Source organism: Dipteris shenzhenensis, chromosome 20 (assembly GCF_047967505.1).
Source record: "Dipteris shenzhenensis isolate YYH24624 ecotype China chromosome 20, Dip_SZ_1.0, whole genome shotgun sequence".
Classification (NCBI taxonomy): domain Eukaryota; kingdom Viridiplantae; phylum Streptophyta; class Polypodiopsida; order Gleicheniales; family Dipteridaceae; genus Dipteris; species Dipteris shenzhenensis.
Window position 1 is genome coordinate 30,594,729 of NC_141615.1, and position 18,865 is coordinate 30,613,593.

At 44.4% G+C, this 18,865-nt stretch overlaps 1 protein-coding gene across 2 annotated transcripts in view; it reads right to left on the bottom strand.

Annotated features, from left to right (window-relative positions):
- Positions 1-18,865, bottom strand: part of LOC147889526 (uncharacterized) — a 135,537-nt gene that overhangs the window by 39,574 nt on the left and 77,098 nt on the right. For both annotated transcript variants that reach the window (XM_087391652.1, XM_087391653.1), the window contains exons 9-11: positions 18,027-18,159; positions 11,136-11,314; positions 3,812-4,104 (exon numbers count right to left, since the gene is read on the bottom strand). In XM_087391652.1, coding sequence (XP_087247778.1) covers positions 3,812-4,104; positions 11,136-11,314; positions 18,027-18,159 — 605 coding nt within the window. The remainder of the gene's footprint in view (positions 1-3,811; positions 4,105-11,135; positions 11,315-18,026; positions 18,160-18,865) is intronic.

Here is an 18,865-nt window from a genome sequence, read left to right on the forward strand (position 1 = left end):
CGACCAAGGCGGTCAATCCAGCAGTAATCAAGGGAATTTCCGAGGCAGAGGAAATCAACGTGGTGGATATTCTAGTCACAGTCATTTTGCAAATGAACATGAAAATATGCTTCTTACAAGCGAGGAAATGCATCAGACTGATACAGTGTACCCAGACACTGATTTCAATCCCCAAGAGGATTACAGCTATCAAGTCGACCAAGTGGAACAAGATCCTTGGTACATCGACAGCGGTGCATCATCTCACATGACAAATCATCAGGAATGGTTCACAGAAATGAAGCCATTAGAAGGACAGAAAAATGTCATCTACACAGCAAACAATACACCGAATCCGGTTCAAGGGACAGGTGTTATCCCTATGAACAATTTCACTGGTACGAAAGGATTAGTGAAAGATGTACTCTATGTTCCGAAGCTCAGCAAGAACCTCTTGTCAGTAGGTCAAATGACGGAACACAATTACAAAGTCATCTTTGACGGTGATGAATGCACTATCAGAGATAAATCCAAAAGATGTCAGCTAGTAGTAAAAGGTGTCAAGGAAGGATGCTTATACAGAATGCTAGCTACAGTACCAGATAAGCATGCCATGTCAGCTTAACCGCAATAGATGCCACTATCTGCAAAATGGCACAAGAGATATGGTCATGTCAATTTCAAATACTTGTTAGATCTCACGAATCAGAATATGACAATTGGGATTCTGAAGCTACAGTTTCTTGGAAAGGTTTGCGAAGCATGCTGCTCCGGCAAACAAAAGCGAACCAACTTTGTCAGAAGAACCTCTCGTGCACGAGGTATTCTTGATTTGATACATACAGATGTATGGGGTTATGCCCAGACCCACAGCATCAATGGTTCACTTTATTACTTGACTTTCGTCAACGACTACAGCAGATATTGTTAGGTCTACTTTCTGAAAGAGAAATCTGAAGTGTTTTCCAGATTTCAAGAATTCAAAGCTGTGGTAGAAAACTAGACAGGCAGAAAGATCAAGGCCATGAGATCAGATAGAGGAGGTGAATACATGTCTTCAGCATTCATGAACTTTTGCAGAAATCACGGCATACGAAGACAATTCACATGTGCAGATACTTCTCAACAGAATGCAAGAGTTGAAAGGAAGAATGAGACTTTAGCAGACAGTGCTAGAGCAATGCTTAGTGAAAAGCATCTTCCGAATCAGCATTGGGCAGAAGCAATAGCCACTGCAAACTATTTGCTTAATCAGCTTCTTACCAAACCGATACAGGGTACGACTCCTTATGAAGCATTCACTGGACACAAGCCACACATTGGACATCTCCGCATATTCAGTTGCATAGCATATGCCCACATACATGATGATCATCGCAGGAAATTGGATGCAAAGTCACGCAAATGCATCATGGTTGGCTACAGTGAAGAAAGCAAAGCATACAAATTGTATGATCCCATCAACCGCAAGGTCATTATCTCCAGAGATGTAATCTTTGATGAGGAATTAGAATGGAAAACCTCACCTACACAGGAGATGGAAGCATCGACTTCACAGTCATCTACAGAACAGGTTGATGAAGAAGAGCAAGAATTGCCAGCAACACCCCAAGCAGAGCCACAGCAGCTCAGACGGTCTACTAGGAAAAGCAGACCTCCAACTAGATTGACATATGCTCAGAAAGGCAAAGCAATTCAAGTGGAAACCACCAACTAAGCTCTTATGACTACCGTCATGGCTACAGAAGAGCCAGTGTACTTCGAAGACGCAATAGACAAGCTAGAATGGCAAACTGCTATGAATGAAGAAATGGATGCTTTGTATAAGAATAATACTTGGGAATTATGCGACCTTCCACCAAGAAAGAAGGCCATAGCAAACAAATGGGTATACAAAGTGAAGTACAATCCAGATGGCAGTATTTAGAGATCCAAAGCCAGACTAGTTGCAAAAAGATTTGCACAGCAATATGGTCAAGACTATGATGAGACTTATGCTCTAGTAGCAAAGATGGATTCCATACGGTTCTCGATATCACTAGCGACACTCAGCAAATGGAATGTGTATCAGCTCGATGTCAAGAATGCATTTCTCAATGGTTATCTAGACGAGGAAGTCTACATACAACAACCAGCAGGTTATGTTGAACCAGGAAAGGAGAATAAGGTTTGCCATTTCAAGAAAAGTCTCTACGGCTTAAAGCAAGCACCCAGAAGTTGGTATAGCAGAATTGACAAGTATTTTGCTGATCTGGGATACATGAAGTCAATGCAGATCATACTTTCTACTACAAAGTTCAAGGGGAAGACATTACTATTGTACTTTTGTACATAGATGATCTGATTGTGACAAGAAGCAAGGATAGCTTCATCAGAAAATTGAAACAAGACTTATCCGCAGAGTTCGACATGAAAGATCTTGGACTTATGCACTATTGTCTTGGAATTGAGTTCTGGAAAGATTCAGATAGCACATTCATGAGTCAACTCAAGTATGTTGACAGTCTCCTGAAGAAGTTTCATATGGTAGATTGCAAGATTGCAGCCACTCCCATGGAACAGAGTTTGAAACTTATTAAAGATTCAGAAAAGCCTACAGTCAATGACAGATACTATAGGCAGCTCATCGGATCTCTTATATATCTGACTATCACTCGGCCAGATATTTATTATGCAGTAAGCTCACTAGTACAGTTTATGGCAAATCCAAAACAGTCTCACTGGAATGCAGCCAAAAGAGTCTTGAGATACATCAGAGGTACAAGACAGTTTGGGATAGAATACAAAGGAAGTCATCCACGGTTGCATGGATACTGTGATAGTGACTATGCCAGAGATCATGAGACCAGGTTATCGACATAAGGATATGCATTTTTTCTTGGTCAAGGTGCTATATCATGGTTGTCAAACAAACAGCCAACTGTTTCTTTGTCTTTGACTGAAGCAGAATATAGGGCTCTCACTACAGGTGCATGTGAGGCTATATGGCTTAGAAGACTATTGTCAGAAACAAATTACTTTGATGAGTCAAAGCCAACAACAATATACTGTGATAATCAATCGGCTCAAGCATTGGCCAAGAATCCAATATATCACTCCAGGACAAAGCACATTGATGTCAGAGAGCACTTCATCAGAGAAAGAGTGTTACTTGGTGACATCACACTGCAGCATTGTGATAGCAAAGAGAATGTTGCAGACATCTTTACCAAACCACTCGGTAAAGAGCTATTCGAGAAACACCGACTAGCTCTTGGTTTGACGCAAAGGAAGGACATTCCCATTAAAGAGGTGTGATGGAATATAATGCTCAGTCCTTCTTCGATTCCCCAGAATCATCATCTTGAGGGAAGGCCTACTTCATGATGTTGATCTTGAGGGAAGGTGTTGAGAGTTCACGCTCAACATCACGTGATCATGTGTGCATAGCACCATCACGTGATCATATGTGCATAGCACTAACCTTATAGAGTGCTATAGAGGAAAGGGTTAGATCCCCTAACCCTAACCCTAAATGGGTTTGTATATATTCTATTTTTTCAACTAAATCTAGTGTACAGTTAGTCATTTGTGGTGTGCTCTCTAGCTGTGCCCTCTCCTCATCTCCACTCTTCTCCTCTCCCCTCTTCATATTTTGTCAGACCATACACCCAATGCAGAAAACATTGGGGTTATTCATCCATTTTATTTCTCATCTCTTTATAAAACCAACTGAATTTTATTTCTAAGAAAACGATTTTGGTCTTGGAAAAAACTATAGAGGTAACAACTGTAAATTTTAAAACCAAAAGGAGATATAGAGAAAGTTGAAAGTGAGGGCATAGAAAGATACAATTCAAAAGCTTGCAATTGATTGAGAGTTGGGTTGATGGGTAACAGAGTTTGAGGTGGTGATTTTTTGTCCAAATGTGAATAATTAATGCTTTCACCATCTTGATGGGAGCCATCCACGTCTCCTTTTATGTGGCTATTTGCAGCTGAAGGTGTAGAGCCAATTGTTTCCTCATCACTTGATATAAGTCCTTTGTGACATTTCTCGTTGGGGAGGGTTGTTTGTAGGCTCACTAAGTCTCGTTTCCGAATAAACGATACCAACATGTTGATTTCATTGTCTCGTTCTTGAACCTGCCCACGCAGCATACACTTTTTCATTAGTGACATGTTAAGCTGTTACATGATCAATAGACATTGACCAAATAAATGTAGATAAATCATTCAAAAGTTTGGATGTATTAAGGCTCTAGAAAGCAGCTCATAAATCGCTCCTCAAGGGTTTGGTTCCATTCAGAGTATTCACATTGATTGTCAATAAATATCCATATATCCCAAAAGGTTAGGATTTGGATAATTAGAGAGAGGGTCATATATTGTGAAGACATGATTCAATAAATATCCATATATCCCAAAAGGTTAGGATTTGGATAATTAGAGAGAGGGTCATATATTGTGAAGACAAGATCAGACCCTTTCTTATGAAATAATGCTAGCAGCAAATGGACGTTCGGGATTAAGATACAAGGGCATGGACTTGAAATCAAGACCCTCTCTTATAAAGAATAACAACAGAAAAGGGGTTGCCGGAGTAAGATGTACGGGCATGGACTTAGAATCATGAGAACATGAGAACACGGATAAAAACAGGAGTGCAAATTAAGTAGTGTAAACTGGCAGAACAGGCTGCGTTTCACCATGGGTGGGGCATATGTGAGAGGTTAGGGACTGGCTGATTTGGGATATCATAGAGTGTGCGTGCATAATCAAACCACACCTGAGTGTCAGTGAGTGGTGAGGGGGGATTGTCCCTCTAGAAATCTCCACCAAAAGTCCCTAGAGTTGTTACTGAACAGAATTGTTCAGTAGCTCCTCCTCGTTCCGGCAGACAAAGTCTAGTTTCTTTCTATGTACCAGTCGACGGTACACGCGTAGCGTCTCTAGTTCGCTTGGAAGACTGTTTTTGGTTTTGAATTTGAGCTGACGGTGGATGGACAAAAGCAGTAGAGCCTAATCCGCCTTCACAGCCACTGTCATCCACATTTAAATCAAGTGAACAACACCATCATAAGGTAAAAGGCATTTGTTCAACATCCTGGTCTCTACACCCCTTACATTCAATTCATACACTAGCCACATTTCCTCCCAAGCCAAACAACCTAACAACCCAGTGGATTACATAGCTCAACACAAGCTCCTACTGACTAAGCTCAAGCTCAGGAACATGCAAAAGAACCACAATTAAGGATGCACAGAAGATTGATGATTTTCAGATCTGTTTAACTGTCATTTGAAGTCCCCTCTTCATTGACCAGCAATCATCCAGACAACCATATATGGTCACAAAACATACAACCCACAGTGATAATTTCATATTATGCCTGCTCAGAACAGTCAGTCACAGCAGCTTCAGAACTGTCTTCTCATCAGAAAACATGCTACTCAATACAAGACATCTCCATCCATGTAGAATTGAAATCAACAAATCAGTTCCCGCACTAAATCAGCAACAAAACATCATCTTGATAATTGCATATTTACAGAGAGATAGCCCCGTTAACTCCATGCAATTCTCATTGCAGCTCAGCAAACAAGCAACCTCAATCTCCCTTTGTGTCAGGCCAAGAAAACCAACATCACGATCACCTCTGATTTGCTAGCCACGTTCATCAGCATGTCAATAAGTAATATTCTTCTCCTACGTGCATTTTGTGGCCTTTTGAGAATGCTTTGGCCCTTTGAAATCTCGACCCTTGGAGATCTTCTACAAAAGGTACTCCTTGTAGTAGTGCATGGGTTCTCAAGCGCATCAGATGTCATGACTCATTTGGATTGATGGCGCCTATCTATCCTTTAAACGGTGGTCATAGCGCAGTGGCTACTCCCATGCTCACGGAGCACACATTTCCTTCGTCTCAGGAACCTTGGACTTCCTCCTTGAAGGTTCTCCATCCGCTCAATGGACACGCCTAGCCCAAACTCCTTGTAACTACATTCATCAAACCTTTGAGCAGGACCTCTGACAGAACTCTTTCAAGGCTCCCTGCCCATGCATTATTGACGCCACAACCAAATCCCTTCCAAGCTTTCAGCTCTTCAAACTCCTTCTACAAGCCTCCACACCCATCAGCCTCTGCCCTGCATGACGATCATGGCTCCCGGTTCCTCTCCTGCTCACCTAGCTCCCTTCCAAAAAACTCCAGCCAGACCATGCATTCTCTGCATCAGCTCATGTGCAAATGACGACCGTCTTGCCTGTGTGGGAGCCACCATGCTCAGCCAACTACACACAGCTCGCTATTTTTGGAGACCAGCGCCAAGTTCTTCTCAGCCCACACACGCTCACAAAACTCCCTTACGTGAAGGTAACCAGCAGCGTCTGCAATCGCCCTTCTCTCCCATTCGATCTGAATTCACCATGTAGCTGTAATCCCGGTGCACCCAGAGCTTATCCTTTCCAAACCTGAGTCCCTTTGAGCCAAGCATGCAGTCGGAAATCCCCCTCCCATCACTATATAGCCTCCCTTTTTCAAGCTCCCATTGACCTTCCCACCTCCACTTGGTCTTCTTGCTTCCTTGAACCTCCTCGAGCTCATGCGCAGCCTTCCTTGCTCATCAACTCCCGTATTCCTATCTCCAATCTCCAACCGCTCCTCCCCTGCGCAACTCCTGGTGTAGGCTTTTCCTCCCAAGCTTTTCGAGCCACCCTTCGCTCTCCCTGGTCTTTCAGCTTCCTTCCCCAAGTCCTCTTCTAGATTCCTGTGAGAGGTTAGCATGCTCAAGCCTTGGGCATGTTGAATACATGCAATGAGCCATCTAAATATTACATTTTCTAAGCATAGTGGTGCCAAACAACGGGCTGCACATGAGACTATAATACTTTCTATTCTAATACTGCAGGTGCATTAAGACGCCAGAAGCCAGATACATCAATGTCTTCTTGTAGTTTTAGTGATATGCCAGCATATTGGGAGCATTGACACAGCCAGACCAGTGAAAATAAGAACTCATCAGAAACTATAAAGGCGACACACGATATGTATTGTGTTTTATTAGATTCGATGGCTTGTTCTACAAGCATTGAAAGGAGGAGAGAAACAAAGAAATAACTAGACCATATGGACATCCAATAAAGTATGTTTTCTACACTAAACAGCTCAAAAATACCCTAGATTTTACAAGTAGATACTCTTGTATGTAATGACACAAACAAAGCTTCCCCCGGCCTCTTCATATATTCACGACCTCTAAACCCGAGAGGCTCTCCCAAGCAATAGTCGCCTCCCTCCTCGTGATGATCTCTTGCGTGCCCACGTACTCCTTCCGGAATCCTCCTGCAAGCTGCCTCTCCACGTACGTGACTTCGTCTGTTTATCCAGAAGCTCCTCTTTCCTCGTTTACGTAGCATGCATGGCCTCCCTCTCTCAAAATTAGCCACATCACCTTTGCCTTCTTACCCCTCCCAAAACTTCCCCACAAACTAGACCAAGGCTATTAATCCCCAATCTTAGACTTAAAGCACACCTTTTCACATAACCTTCCAGCAGAGCCTTTATTGCTTGATTGCCACATTTAACCGCACGTCCATGAAGCCCACAGACCATGACATGGATGCTCACACAACTTGCAACAAATCGAAAATCACTCATGGCAAGATAAACATAGGACACAGGATGGCAATGAAAAGCATGTCATCCCACACCAATTGCTCTGGAGTGCCTGATGTACCCACACTGCTTCTTCATCATTTCCCAAAAGTCCTCGTAGAAGTATCTACCATCTCAAGCAAATATATCCATCAGTGAAGAGTCCTCTATGAGGGTGTCCATAAGTCTAAGCCACCACCCATGAGCTATGTGCATAGCTATGCACCTACCCATCAGCATGCAACAAGTGAAAAACATTTTTACATTTTTATCCACACAACGGCGTAAAGCTTACACTCATCATCGTACCAGCTATATAGGGTATGGTCCCAAGGGGTGGTGGGCGGGTGGAGCGGGTGGTGTGCGGAAAAGTGTGAAGAGCAGTCTCGTGTAGTGAGCGGGTGACTAGGGCAGCATGATCCTCTAATAGGGGTATGAAGTCAATGTAGGTAAGAAGTATGTACAGACGGCCAGAGTAAGTAGGTGAGTGATCGCGATCAAAGCATATATCATGGTAGATGGAGTAAGAACTCAGTGGGGTGGAAAGTGCTGCACGACACAGAGTGGAAATGCTAAAGAAAAGATAGGTATGATCAGCCCCTGGAGGGAGAGGTGCTACTGTGAAGTCAGTGATGCGAGATGTGAAGGCATGGGATCCCATGATGTAGTCAACAACACTGGAGCCTCCCCCATGTGGAAAGCACGTGAAACCACCTGAGGCGGGTCATCTGTCAAGACCATTATAAATAATGAGATCATGCATCCTGCCGAGGTCTAATAGGGCCTGCCCATAAGATGTGAACTTTGTGCTATTAGCTGAAACCCGTAGCATACCTGCCTCCTCAAGGTCAATGTTTGGCAATAGAGTGGAATCATCCTTAAAGTCTCGAGGAGTGGTGCCTGACGAGCGCCTATCCTTGTGTTGAAGTCCCCAACTAGGAGGACTTCTCCGCGGCTAGGGAAGTCAACAATGGACTGATAAAGAGCAACAAATGGAGATGCCTCATCCTCACCTTGAATATCTCTGGCAAAGTGGGAGGCCTCAGGGGGGAAGTAGCAAACTGCAATAAATAGATCCCCGCTGTCCACGTGCCAAATCTGGATCCAAAGAAACCTAGAATGTGCATCTCTCTGCTCCACTGAGATGGCCTCCAAAAGTGTGGATCTGTAAAGGACTGCCACTCCTCTTGACCCTCGAACCCCTCCTGTATCCCTCGTCTCATCTTTGTAGGCAGACTCCCATGTATACCCCCTGACTACTGGTATTAGGCGCTCTCGGATCTAATGTGTCTCTGTATAAAAGACCATGTCGTGACCTGTATAGGATTCTGAGAAGTTCCCTGGTTCTGACCATAAAGTACCATTACAGTGCAAGATAGAGTCTCAGATATCTGAGTCTCATAGATCCCACCTCCCTATGTGGAAGGGGAGGTGGGTGCCCGACGGGGGCCTGCAAGGAGTCATCCATCTCGTACTACTGCCCACTTCCCCTCCTTGCGGGCTTGATCTTGCTCCTGCACAACAGGAAGTGCCTCTCCTCAACCTGTAATGGAGTGAGGTCCTCATCCATGGAGATCGCTGGCTGGTCTCGTAAGGCTGACCTACGACGTAAAGCCGAAAGTTGTGCCTGAGCGTCATGGAACCGTATAGTCAGGGGCTGCTCTTGGTTGGGGTCCCTCCCTACCCGCCAGGCTCTCTCAATCCTGTGCTCAGTCGTCCCTAGAGTAGTGGCCACGAAGGCTGTCACATCTGCCATCGGTGTAGCCTCAGTGCATGGGATCCCACGTACTCTGATGTTGAGAGTCTTACTGGCTCTCTGCTACTGCTCCAAGAGGGTAGCCGAAACGGTTACCCTTGCAGATTCCCGTTTGGCTATGTCGACCCATTTGGACATCTCCTCGATGGTAGATTGCATGCTCGCAATCTATGCCTCCACAACTGGGGTGCTCCTTGGGACTGTGCGTATAGCAGTGACCTCCTGTCGGAGCTGTGAGATCTCTTGTTTGAGTCCCTGAATAAGATCCGCCTGGTCTCGGATAGCTTGAGCCTGCTCTTGTATGAGACGCGACTGCTCTTGGGTGAAGCATGTCTGCTCCTATGCCAAGCGTGACAGCTCCATCTCGTGCTCTCGGATGCTATGTACCTCCATCAGCAAGCTCTCCCAGGCCTCTCATGGGTCAGCTCGTCCGTGCCCTAGCAAAAACTGAAAGAAAGGACTGTGGCCTCATTCCTTTTTCCTGAGCCTCTTTTTCTTCTTTGTGCAATCCCTCCCGAAATGCCCAAAGATTCTACAAATATGACACTAATCCTAAAAGGAAAATAATCTCAATCCTTTGTAAAAAAGGGAGCCATCTAGTCTCTCAAGCATGATATGATTGTCAAAGGTATTTCCAAAAAACAATGGTCCTGACTTGAGGGACTCCATCATACTTCTTTCCGAAAAAGGCAAACCAGGGAGAGGAGGAACCTCCATGACCACTATGAAAGGAGCTCCAACGGAGGCAAGATTCTACTGGATCAAAACCCACAGTATAAGCATATACGAACACCATCTTGAGAGGGCTAGCCTGAAGCACTTGTGCTTCAATGTCTACCGAATCAAAAACCACCTGAAAGAAACTCTATCATGAAACACATCCAATCCTGAGCCTGACTTTGTGGAGGGTGGGATCCATGAATGTGAGCAAAGCGTGTAGTGGAACTTTCCTGTTGCACAATTTTTTGTACCTGCTGCAATTTGTCTTATGAGAAAAGACGCGTTGTCACAGGCAGTGAGGTGCAAAAAGGAATGGATGAAGGTGAAGCCATTCACAAATCTTGACATCAGAGGCCAACTTGAAGCCAATGAAGAAAATTCCATCGCTCCCAAAAACCTGATGGAAAATCTATGGGAAAGCTATTTGTGTAGAGGACCAAGGAAAGGGGATGGGATGGGGGATAAGAAGGGAGGGAAGGATCATGCAGGGAGAAGGGGCGGGGCTGTATGGCCCTGTATGGACATCTGTATAGATTGTACGAGTGCTGTATATAGGTTGTACGATTGGAGCCGGGGGGGGGGGGGGGGGGGAGAGTTTAGAGTGGCTAGGGTAGGGCGACAGGCAGAAATGGGAGGAAGGGGAAAAGCAGAATTGTGAGGAGAATAAATAGGAGGTGGAGAGCTGAGGAGGAGGGCAGAGAGGTTAGGGAGGAGGGGGCGGGAAGGAAAGAAATGGTGGTGGAGAGGCCAGGAGCAAGTCGAGTAGCAGGGGAAGGTTCAGCCTAGAAAACGTTTTTTGTGTTGTCACCGTGTTTCTTTCTTTGAACTAAAGGCCTCCACAACAAGAAGATGCATACTACAATTAGAAAAGAGACATCAACCATTTATGTCAATCAAAACATAGATCTAATTTTTATTGTGGAGAAGAACATGAAAATTTCACTGCAAATTATTTAAGGATGGGAAGTGACAGTTCTTCAGAGCAGCATACAAACTTGGCTTTTGCTCAAACATAGGCACGAGAAATTATATGAGAAGGCAACCTGACAACGTAAGTCACGGATGGTCTCATGAAGGCCAAGCACGTTTTGTTCCTTTGCAACCTCATCCGGGTCTGTGAGAGCATCTGAAGCAGGCGTCTCAGCTTCCAAATTGATGTTTTCATGATTGTTGATTATCTCCTTGAATATTTGAAAGATGGCCCTAATTTGTCGTATGCTTGCTGGTTGTAATAAACTGAATGAATAAGACTGGAACTAATACCTTCTTTTAATTTGCAAAAAAGATGCATCCAAACCCTTTGAGAGTACCCAATCATCTCCTGGTGGTTACTTACAAATTTTAGAAGGAAGTTGAAATCTTTTATCAGCCTAAAATATAATTTTTGCTGTGTTTACAAACAAGGTTTTTCGATCTGGTAGGAATAATAGTACATGACTTAAGACCAGACGGAACGTTCATTCTGCTAAATACAGTTTCGGGGCGGGGGGGTGTTCGCAAAAAAGTGGACTTCTATTAAGTATGAAAAAAATTCAAGGGACAGGAAGAATCCTATGTAGAACATAACCTCTAATAAACCAAGTAGAGAAAAGGTGAGGCTGTCGTAACCAATCCGCAGAATGGAACTTCAATGAGGACCCTCTGACAGTGTAAGTGAAAAATATACCATTTTGGTCCCACTTTCTTGGCTTGGATTGTGCGTGGTGAGCCCTGAACTCTACTTTCCAATAAATAATGACACACTGTATACCATGCCAAGGACTTCCCACTCGGTTGTACTATAATTGCACTCTGGCTATGTCATTAGCCTACTTGCATAATAAACTGGGTAATCCTGCTTGCCATCTGGTCGTGCCAAAATAATTCTAATTGCATATCTAGAAGCATCGACAGGAACATGAAAAATCACATCCCATTTTGGTTCTCTTAGAATGGGTGCTTTAGAGACATGTGAAAAATGACATCCCATTTTGGTTCTCTTAGAATGGGTGCCTTAGAGACATGTTTCCTCAATGTGTGAACATGCAAGATAACTCGGGTGTCCACTGAAACTTCACATCCTTCTTGGTAAGTTCATACAAGGGAGCAGCTATCTTAGCAAAATCCTGAATAAATATTCTGTTAAAACTGATAAAGCTAACAAAAGACCTCGATTGAGTCAAAGTTGAAGGTTCAAGCATCCATTCAATAGCATAGATTTTCTTTGGTTCAGTTCTTATGCCATCCTTGGAAATCACATGACCAAGCCGAACGCCAACTTGGACACAGAACACACTCTTGGTAGAATTTAGTGAAATACCAAATTGTCTACATATGTCAAATACTTTTCCAAAATAACTCAAATGAATAGAGATAGCCGATTGCCAGGTAGTCAAGGACATTAAGACGTGATGTAAATAAAGTCATAGAAAACGTCTAGAGGATAAGGTGGCGAGGCAGGAGGATTCTAGAGGAGGAAGAATTCGTGGGAAGGAGCAACGGGGAGGAATGTACAAAAGGGCCAAATACATATGTGGAGTGGGGGGGCGTTGGGCAAATACAAAAGAGATGTAGGACGTTTTGGCCACATCGTCTCTCTCTCTTTCCTTCACCCTTGTTGTCGTGAACGTAATACTAGATGGTTAACTTTGAAAGGCCTTTGTCTATGATAGGGTAGATTGGCATTTTCTAGAGGGCACCCTTCATTGTTTTGAATTCTCAAATGCATGGATTAGAGGGGTCTCTTTGTTGTACAGACCAGCCCTCAACACCCTTTTCTTTATCTGTTTGTGGCTGAAGCTATGAGCAATTTTCACATATCTCAAGCTGATATTTTTGGGCTAAAACTTTTCCTGAGACAGAATGAGGAATCCTAGATTGTGAGTTGGCAGATGACACTGCTGTTTTTTGGATGCCCCTCCCCACAGACTTTTAAAGCAGCCTTGGATTTGTTTTGTACTACAGCTGGTGCACACATTAATTGGAATAAATCCAATGGATTTTGGATTAGTGACGAGAACACTCCAGATTGGGGAGGTGATTTTGGATTCACTTGGATTCAGAGGAGTGTTACCATCAGATATTTAGGATGCCAGGGCTGTATGGGTATCTCTTCTTCACAGCAATTTGCTTATGTGTTGAAGAGCATCAGGAGGAAAGTCCCTTTTTGGAGTTCAACCAAACTAGACCTGGCCTCTAGGGTGGTGGTTGTTAACCACATTTTACTAGCCACGGCTTGGTATGTTTGCTCTTGCCGGTGCATCTCTAGGGATTGCATTACTCAACTCAAGAGGCCTTATTTTTGTGGAATGGGCTGCATGGCACCACAGACACTATAGACAAGGTGGCTTGGGAGACCTTGATCCTTCCCACAAAGGAAGGGGATCTCAATATCATAAACCCAGAGTTGCAGTGCAAAGCCTTACTTTGCAAGTTTATGGTATGGGGACTTGTGCCTGGGCACCTTGGAAGGACTTCTTTATTCGATGCATACAGTCATCTACCCTTCTTCAGATGGACACTGGGAAGACAACACCAGGTGGATTTTTACTTCAGCCCACCTTAGGTGTCCTTCCTCTCCTCCTATGGCTACTATTCTGAAAGCTTGGAATAGCTTAAAAATACTCTTTAGAGGGTTCCCCCAACTCCAGACTATCATTTACCTCTACCGCGTGTGCGCGTATGGCTCATGTACCACAGGGCGACGCGGGCTACCTTGGTTGGCACTAGCATCTTCTATGGCATTGGCAGCTCAAGGTGATGAGAGATGTTGGTATGCACGTACATGCAGGTGGTTTGAGAGATTGGGTTTTCATATAGACAGGTTGCCACCCTTCTAGTACAGCATTGACGCTCCATTTGTCCCATTTCGGGGCAACGAATTCAACCCAATCATACGGGAGGATCTCCTCTAGCTACACATATTCAAGACCTGGCTAGCACAGGCACAGCTCCCTGTGAAGCTCAGTTTCTATCGGGACCACTGCTTGCACATTTCAGCAGAGGGGTTCATCATCCCATCGGGGTACACCCAGATCCACCTACCACATTCACTCAGGATTGCCCTTGGACAGTTACGTGTGTCATCGCACCGACTCCGTATTGAGAGTGGGCGAGCAGAGGGGATACCCAAGGAGAGTCGTATCTGCACATTGTGTGAGTGCCATGAGGTGGAGTTAGAGGAGCACTTATTCTTCCGTTGCGTCTACTATGAGATTCGTGGACGATACCATTGCCTTTTTAGAGACGAATTCGAGGGCCTCTCCAGACTCCTTCTATTACCCAGATCAAAGATGCCTGGTAGTTCAGCATAGAGATCGTCTCATTAGGTTGAGGAGATAGGAGCAAGGGACCGTGCTTGGCCCTTCATCTACCACATGCGCTCCGGATCTCCCTCGGTCAGTTTAGGGTTTCGTCACACCGATTACGGATCGAGAGCGGACGCGCAGAGGGTATCCCACAAGAGGGCCGCCTTTGCCCACTTTGCGACTTGCAGGAGATCGAGTCGGAGGAGCACTTTGCTTTCAGATGTCCTATCTATTATGCCATTCGAGGCCGGTACCACTGCCTCTTCCGCGACGGATTCGGCCCCCTCCCACACATGCTGCAGTTCCTGGATCAGCAATGCCTAGCCGCTTTCTTACATGAGATGAGTCGCCACCGAGATACCTCTCTCCGAGCACGGCGACACGCACAGCACACACAGTGTGAGGACACCCAGCGGCCCATCACTAATTTCTTCCAGTCACAGGATACCTCTCCTCAGTCTAGCTGACAACGCGGACGTGAGCGAGAGCCAGAGCCACGACAGCTACGCCAGCAGACAGACTCACACATCCGGGTCCATGACATCTCGTCTCTGCTCTGCCCACCCCACCGGGGTTACCGTTGCCCTCATCCACAGGGCCACCCGTCGCCCCCGACGACCGAGCTAAACTAGGCCGCGTGATGTCAGAGGCCAATCATATATCGCAGGGTTTTTTCCGGCCTCCCATTTGACGGCCCCTCTATGATTGGTCCCTGACGATCACCACCTACACATATATATTGTATCTCCCCCCTCTGCCCCATTTTTGGTGCCCCCCCCTTCTTTTTTGTATCATCTGGAGGTAGACACATATTTTTTGTATCAGGACTAGACACACCGTCCTTCATAACCTCTTTTTTGTAGAAACGGTTGGCTGGCCCGTTTTGAGACCGCCACCGTTATGCTCATTGTATCAGTTATCTTTAGTCTCATAGACCTTCACGGTCTCCCGAAGACTTTAAACTTTCTTTCTTTCTTTCTTTCTTCACAGGGTATGATCACATAGCTCTTCTAGGTAGAGCGGGTTGCTGTTCCAGACACGATTAGCACGACAGGTAGAGACCCTGAGATCAAGATGCGGCACACCCGACACAGGACAGATGTACATATCACACTCACTGACATCTCCTCTATTTTCAGATCTAGTGTACAGCCAACTGGCGAGGGGTCCCCATCAAGTTTTTGCAATGGGATCCCGGAGAGTTGGAATGGATTGATACAGAACACCAAGCGAAGAGTCTCCCCTTCTTTTGTATACTTGGTAAGTAATGCCAGGAAGTTCATATTAGTTCTATAGGCTAGAGGCCCTCCGGAGCCCCTCATTGGGAGAACTTTCACATTTCTGCTGACTTGCAAAGAGTGGAGGAGACTCTGGGAATCCCTCAGGAATAGAAAAATCACTCGTTTCTTTTGGTTGCTTCATGGAGGGATTGTAGTGAGCTTGTGAAGGTCCAGGTGGGGGCAACTCTACTTGTCCTCATCCCTACAAGTCTACTGAGGAGCATTGCTTAGGGATTGCAAACAGGTGAGGGTTATTTGGATGGGGATTTCTAGGATCTTCAATACATTTGCTCCCATTTCCATATGACCTGAGGGCCTCAGGTCAGCAAGAGTGTTCTTGGGCTATCTCACTTCAATGACACCTAGTTGAGTATTGATCTCAGGTCCATCCCTCTCACACCATGGCCAGTATCTAGACTAATACCATACATACCTTAATAGCCAATTACCATGTAGGGTTCCTCACGGGCAGCCTCTACAGGAGGGATATTTTTCTTAGGGAATGGAGGGGCTCTCCCTTCTTCTCATAGTCTATAGCAAGACTGAGGTGCATTTTCAGCCTCTTCCTTGCTTGCTTCCCAGTTTTTTATGTCAACCCGTTCTGGGTGTTTTTTTTTGGTTCATGCCATGCATGATATATTTCCACTCTCAGCTAGACCTTGCAGTTTTTTTTCAGACTTAATAGAAGTCTTTTCCTTGCCAAAAAAAAAGGGGGCTTTGTCGCCGGTTTCTAGATAGTCGCCTGCAACAACGAAGGGTACTCTCCTATGCTATGCTTTGTGATTACGGTATTTGTAACTATCCTTCTTCTATAGCAATCGTAAACACATGCGCTAGCATTCCTTCATAGCAAAAAAGATCTACGTGATGCAGGTTTGTAAGGCTATGACGGTACAAAAGCTCCATTGTTAGAGTGTACGGGCAATCTTGTGATTGTCCTCTCGCAATGGTGTTTGATGATGCAAATGCCTCCTCTTTAGAATATATACATCTTTGTTATGGAGCAGTTTGTGATGCTAGATAGTTTATGGCCTAGCTCGTCTCCCGAAATACTTGTATGTCTATGGAAGTTGTCATTGGAGGCAGTGGCACATATGGCTGGCTTCAAGATGAGGCTTGAGGCTGCTTCTAGAGACTCACCACAAGGAAACCTCAGAAGAGGGAGAAGAGGCTGCCCCTGTGGGGAGAGGAAAGGATCAAAAGAAAACTAGAGTCTTCATAGCTAGGGATGACACAGAGGAGGACAAAACAAGGAATCTAACTAAACATGGAATCTCACCTTGGATAGAATCGACTAAGCTTACTTTCACATTCCTCGCAGTCCAGGACGGCTTTAAAAATTGTATCATATTAAGGCGGCACAAGGTATATGTTTTCTATCACAAAAATCATTAAACAAGAAGTTTAGGTCCATCCACACATCTCCGTTGTTGACCATATGCATGTAACCTTTTAGCTCTGTTTCGTACTTGCGCCAAACGACAAATTGTCTGATTCTCTATAGCAAAATCCTCGAGCAGCTGCAAGTTTTCATGCCCCAACAAAGGTTCAAGCACTTGGCCTCTTGGTGCATCTGTGCAAACAAATCAAATGCCACTGCATCTTATTCCTGTTTGCTATACCCAAAGAGTGCTACAAGATGGGGTTCAGGAGTCGAGTCACATTGTTGAGAGTGCTGTGGAGAAGCAAAGAGAGAGAGATCTTGGGTCAAAGGGCAGGCAGGATGAAGGGTTTATAGGAGATGGGTTTGGGAAAACGAGAAGAGCCTTCTTAAATTGTGGAATGGAAGGTTGTTGGGAAGAAGGGAAGACGTGTTTCCAAGGAAAGAGTGCAAGAGGAAACAAATAAGCATGAATATGTCAAGGGAATTGGTGCAAAAAAAGAGAGCTGTAAAGAAACAAGTAGACTATCAAAGGAGGGGGAAGTGCATGATTCAAAGGTCTTGTATAAGAAAGAAAGCAATTGGTTCTAGGAATCTGAGAAGCAAGAGGGGAACAACGCAAGGAGGAAAATCTGCTTGGAGCATGTGGTTAAGAGCATGGTATATTCCTCACATATACCACCATAGACCTTCAGGGCGTTTCCACTCTTTAAACTGGTTACGACAACCTTACTTCTGTTCTAAATGATTTTTGTATGAGACTCTTACAGGATTCTATCTTAGATTTCTGTAATTTGGTCATGCTTAATAGAAGCCCACTTTCTTGAATTTAAAATAACACCAAAATCCAGACACGTTATTCTATTGTGCATAGACTCACTGGTATCATATTCTATACATAGGTGTAGGACAGTTGAAACATTTCTCCTTCATCATGATTATGCTTCCATATCGTTGGGAGATTCTTCCATATCATTGAGAGCTTACCGCCAAAGCTCATTGATGCTTCATGTGATGTATCATTGACATAGTCGAGAACCCGATCCCGTAATGACTTTACTTCACTTTCAGTCAAATCACCTTCTTCCTCGGAATTTCCATGCAGAAGTTGGATTTCAGCCTATCAGAAGCATGCAATTTTCATCATACATTTGTCTTTCAAGAAGAACCCTTCTTAAAAGTTCATCCAATTTTCACATACATTTGTCTTAAGAAGAACTCTTCTTAACACATCCTTATTTCAAGAAATGAACTAGACCAAAATTTCTTTCTTTTCACCAACAATCTTGATCTATACCAATGAATAGGTGATATAGAAATCATGAAAGACTCTTATTTTTTTACATGCCAGTTGCTAATGTAATGATATATTAACAAAACAAAAAGACAAAATTCTATACCCCTTTATATTTTGTGTGAGTGCAAGAATGGGGTCAATTCTTTCGACTCTCTCTGAGTGTGATTTCATGTACAGATCCTGGCAAGGAATCAGCCCTGGAAATAGGAAAAAATATTGATAGCTACCAATTGGTCACGGCATGGAAAAGTGTAGCGAGTGGGAAGCTAGGTTACTTAGATTTGAAATTGGAATTTCACGAGGAGTATGTTGGAGAAATAGGGTCAATGCCCCACCTGTGAGCCCAAAATGAGGAGAGTTCAGGGGGTTGACACCTCAGCATGTATGAGAATAGATGAGCTTGTAAGGGGATGGGCTGAGTCTGCCATGTGGCAACAAGATGGTTGCCACATGGACAGCAGACACAGATCCTGTTTAGGGTTTATTTGGGCAGCCCAAAGGGCCACTAAAGACCGCCTTCATGGGCTGG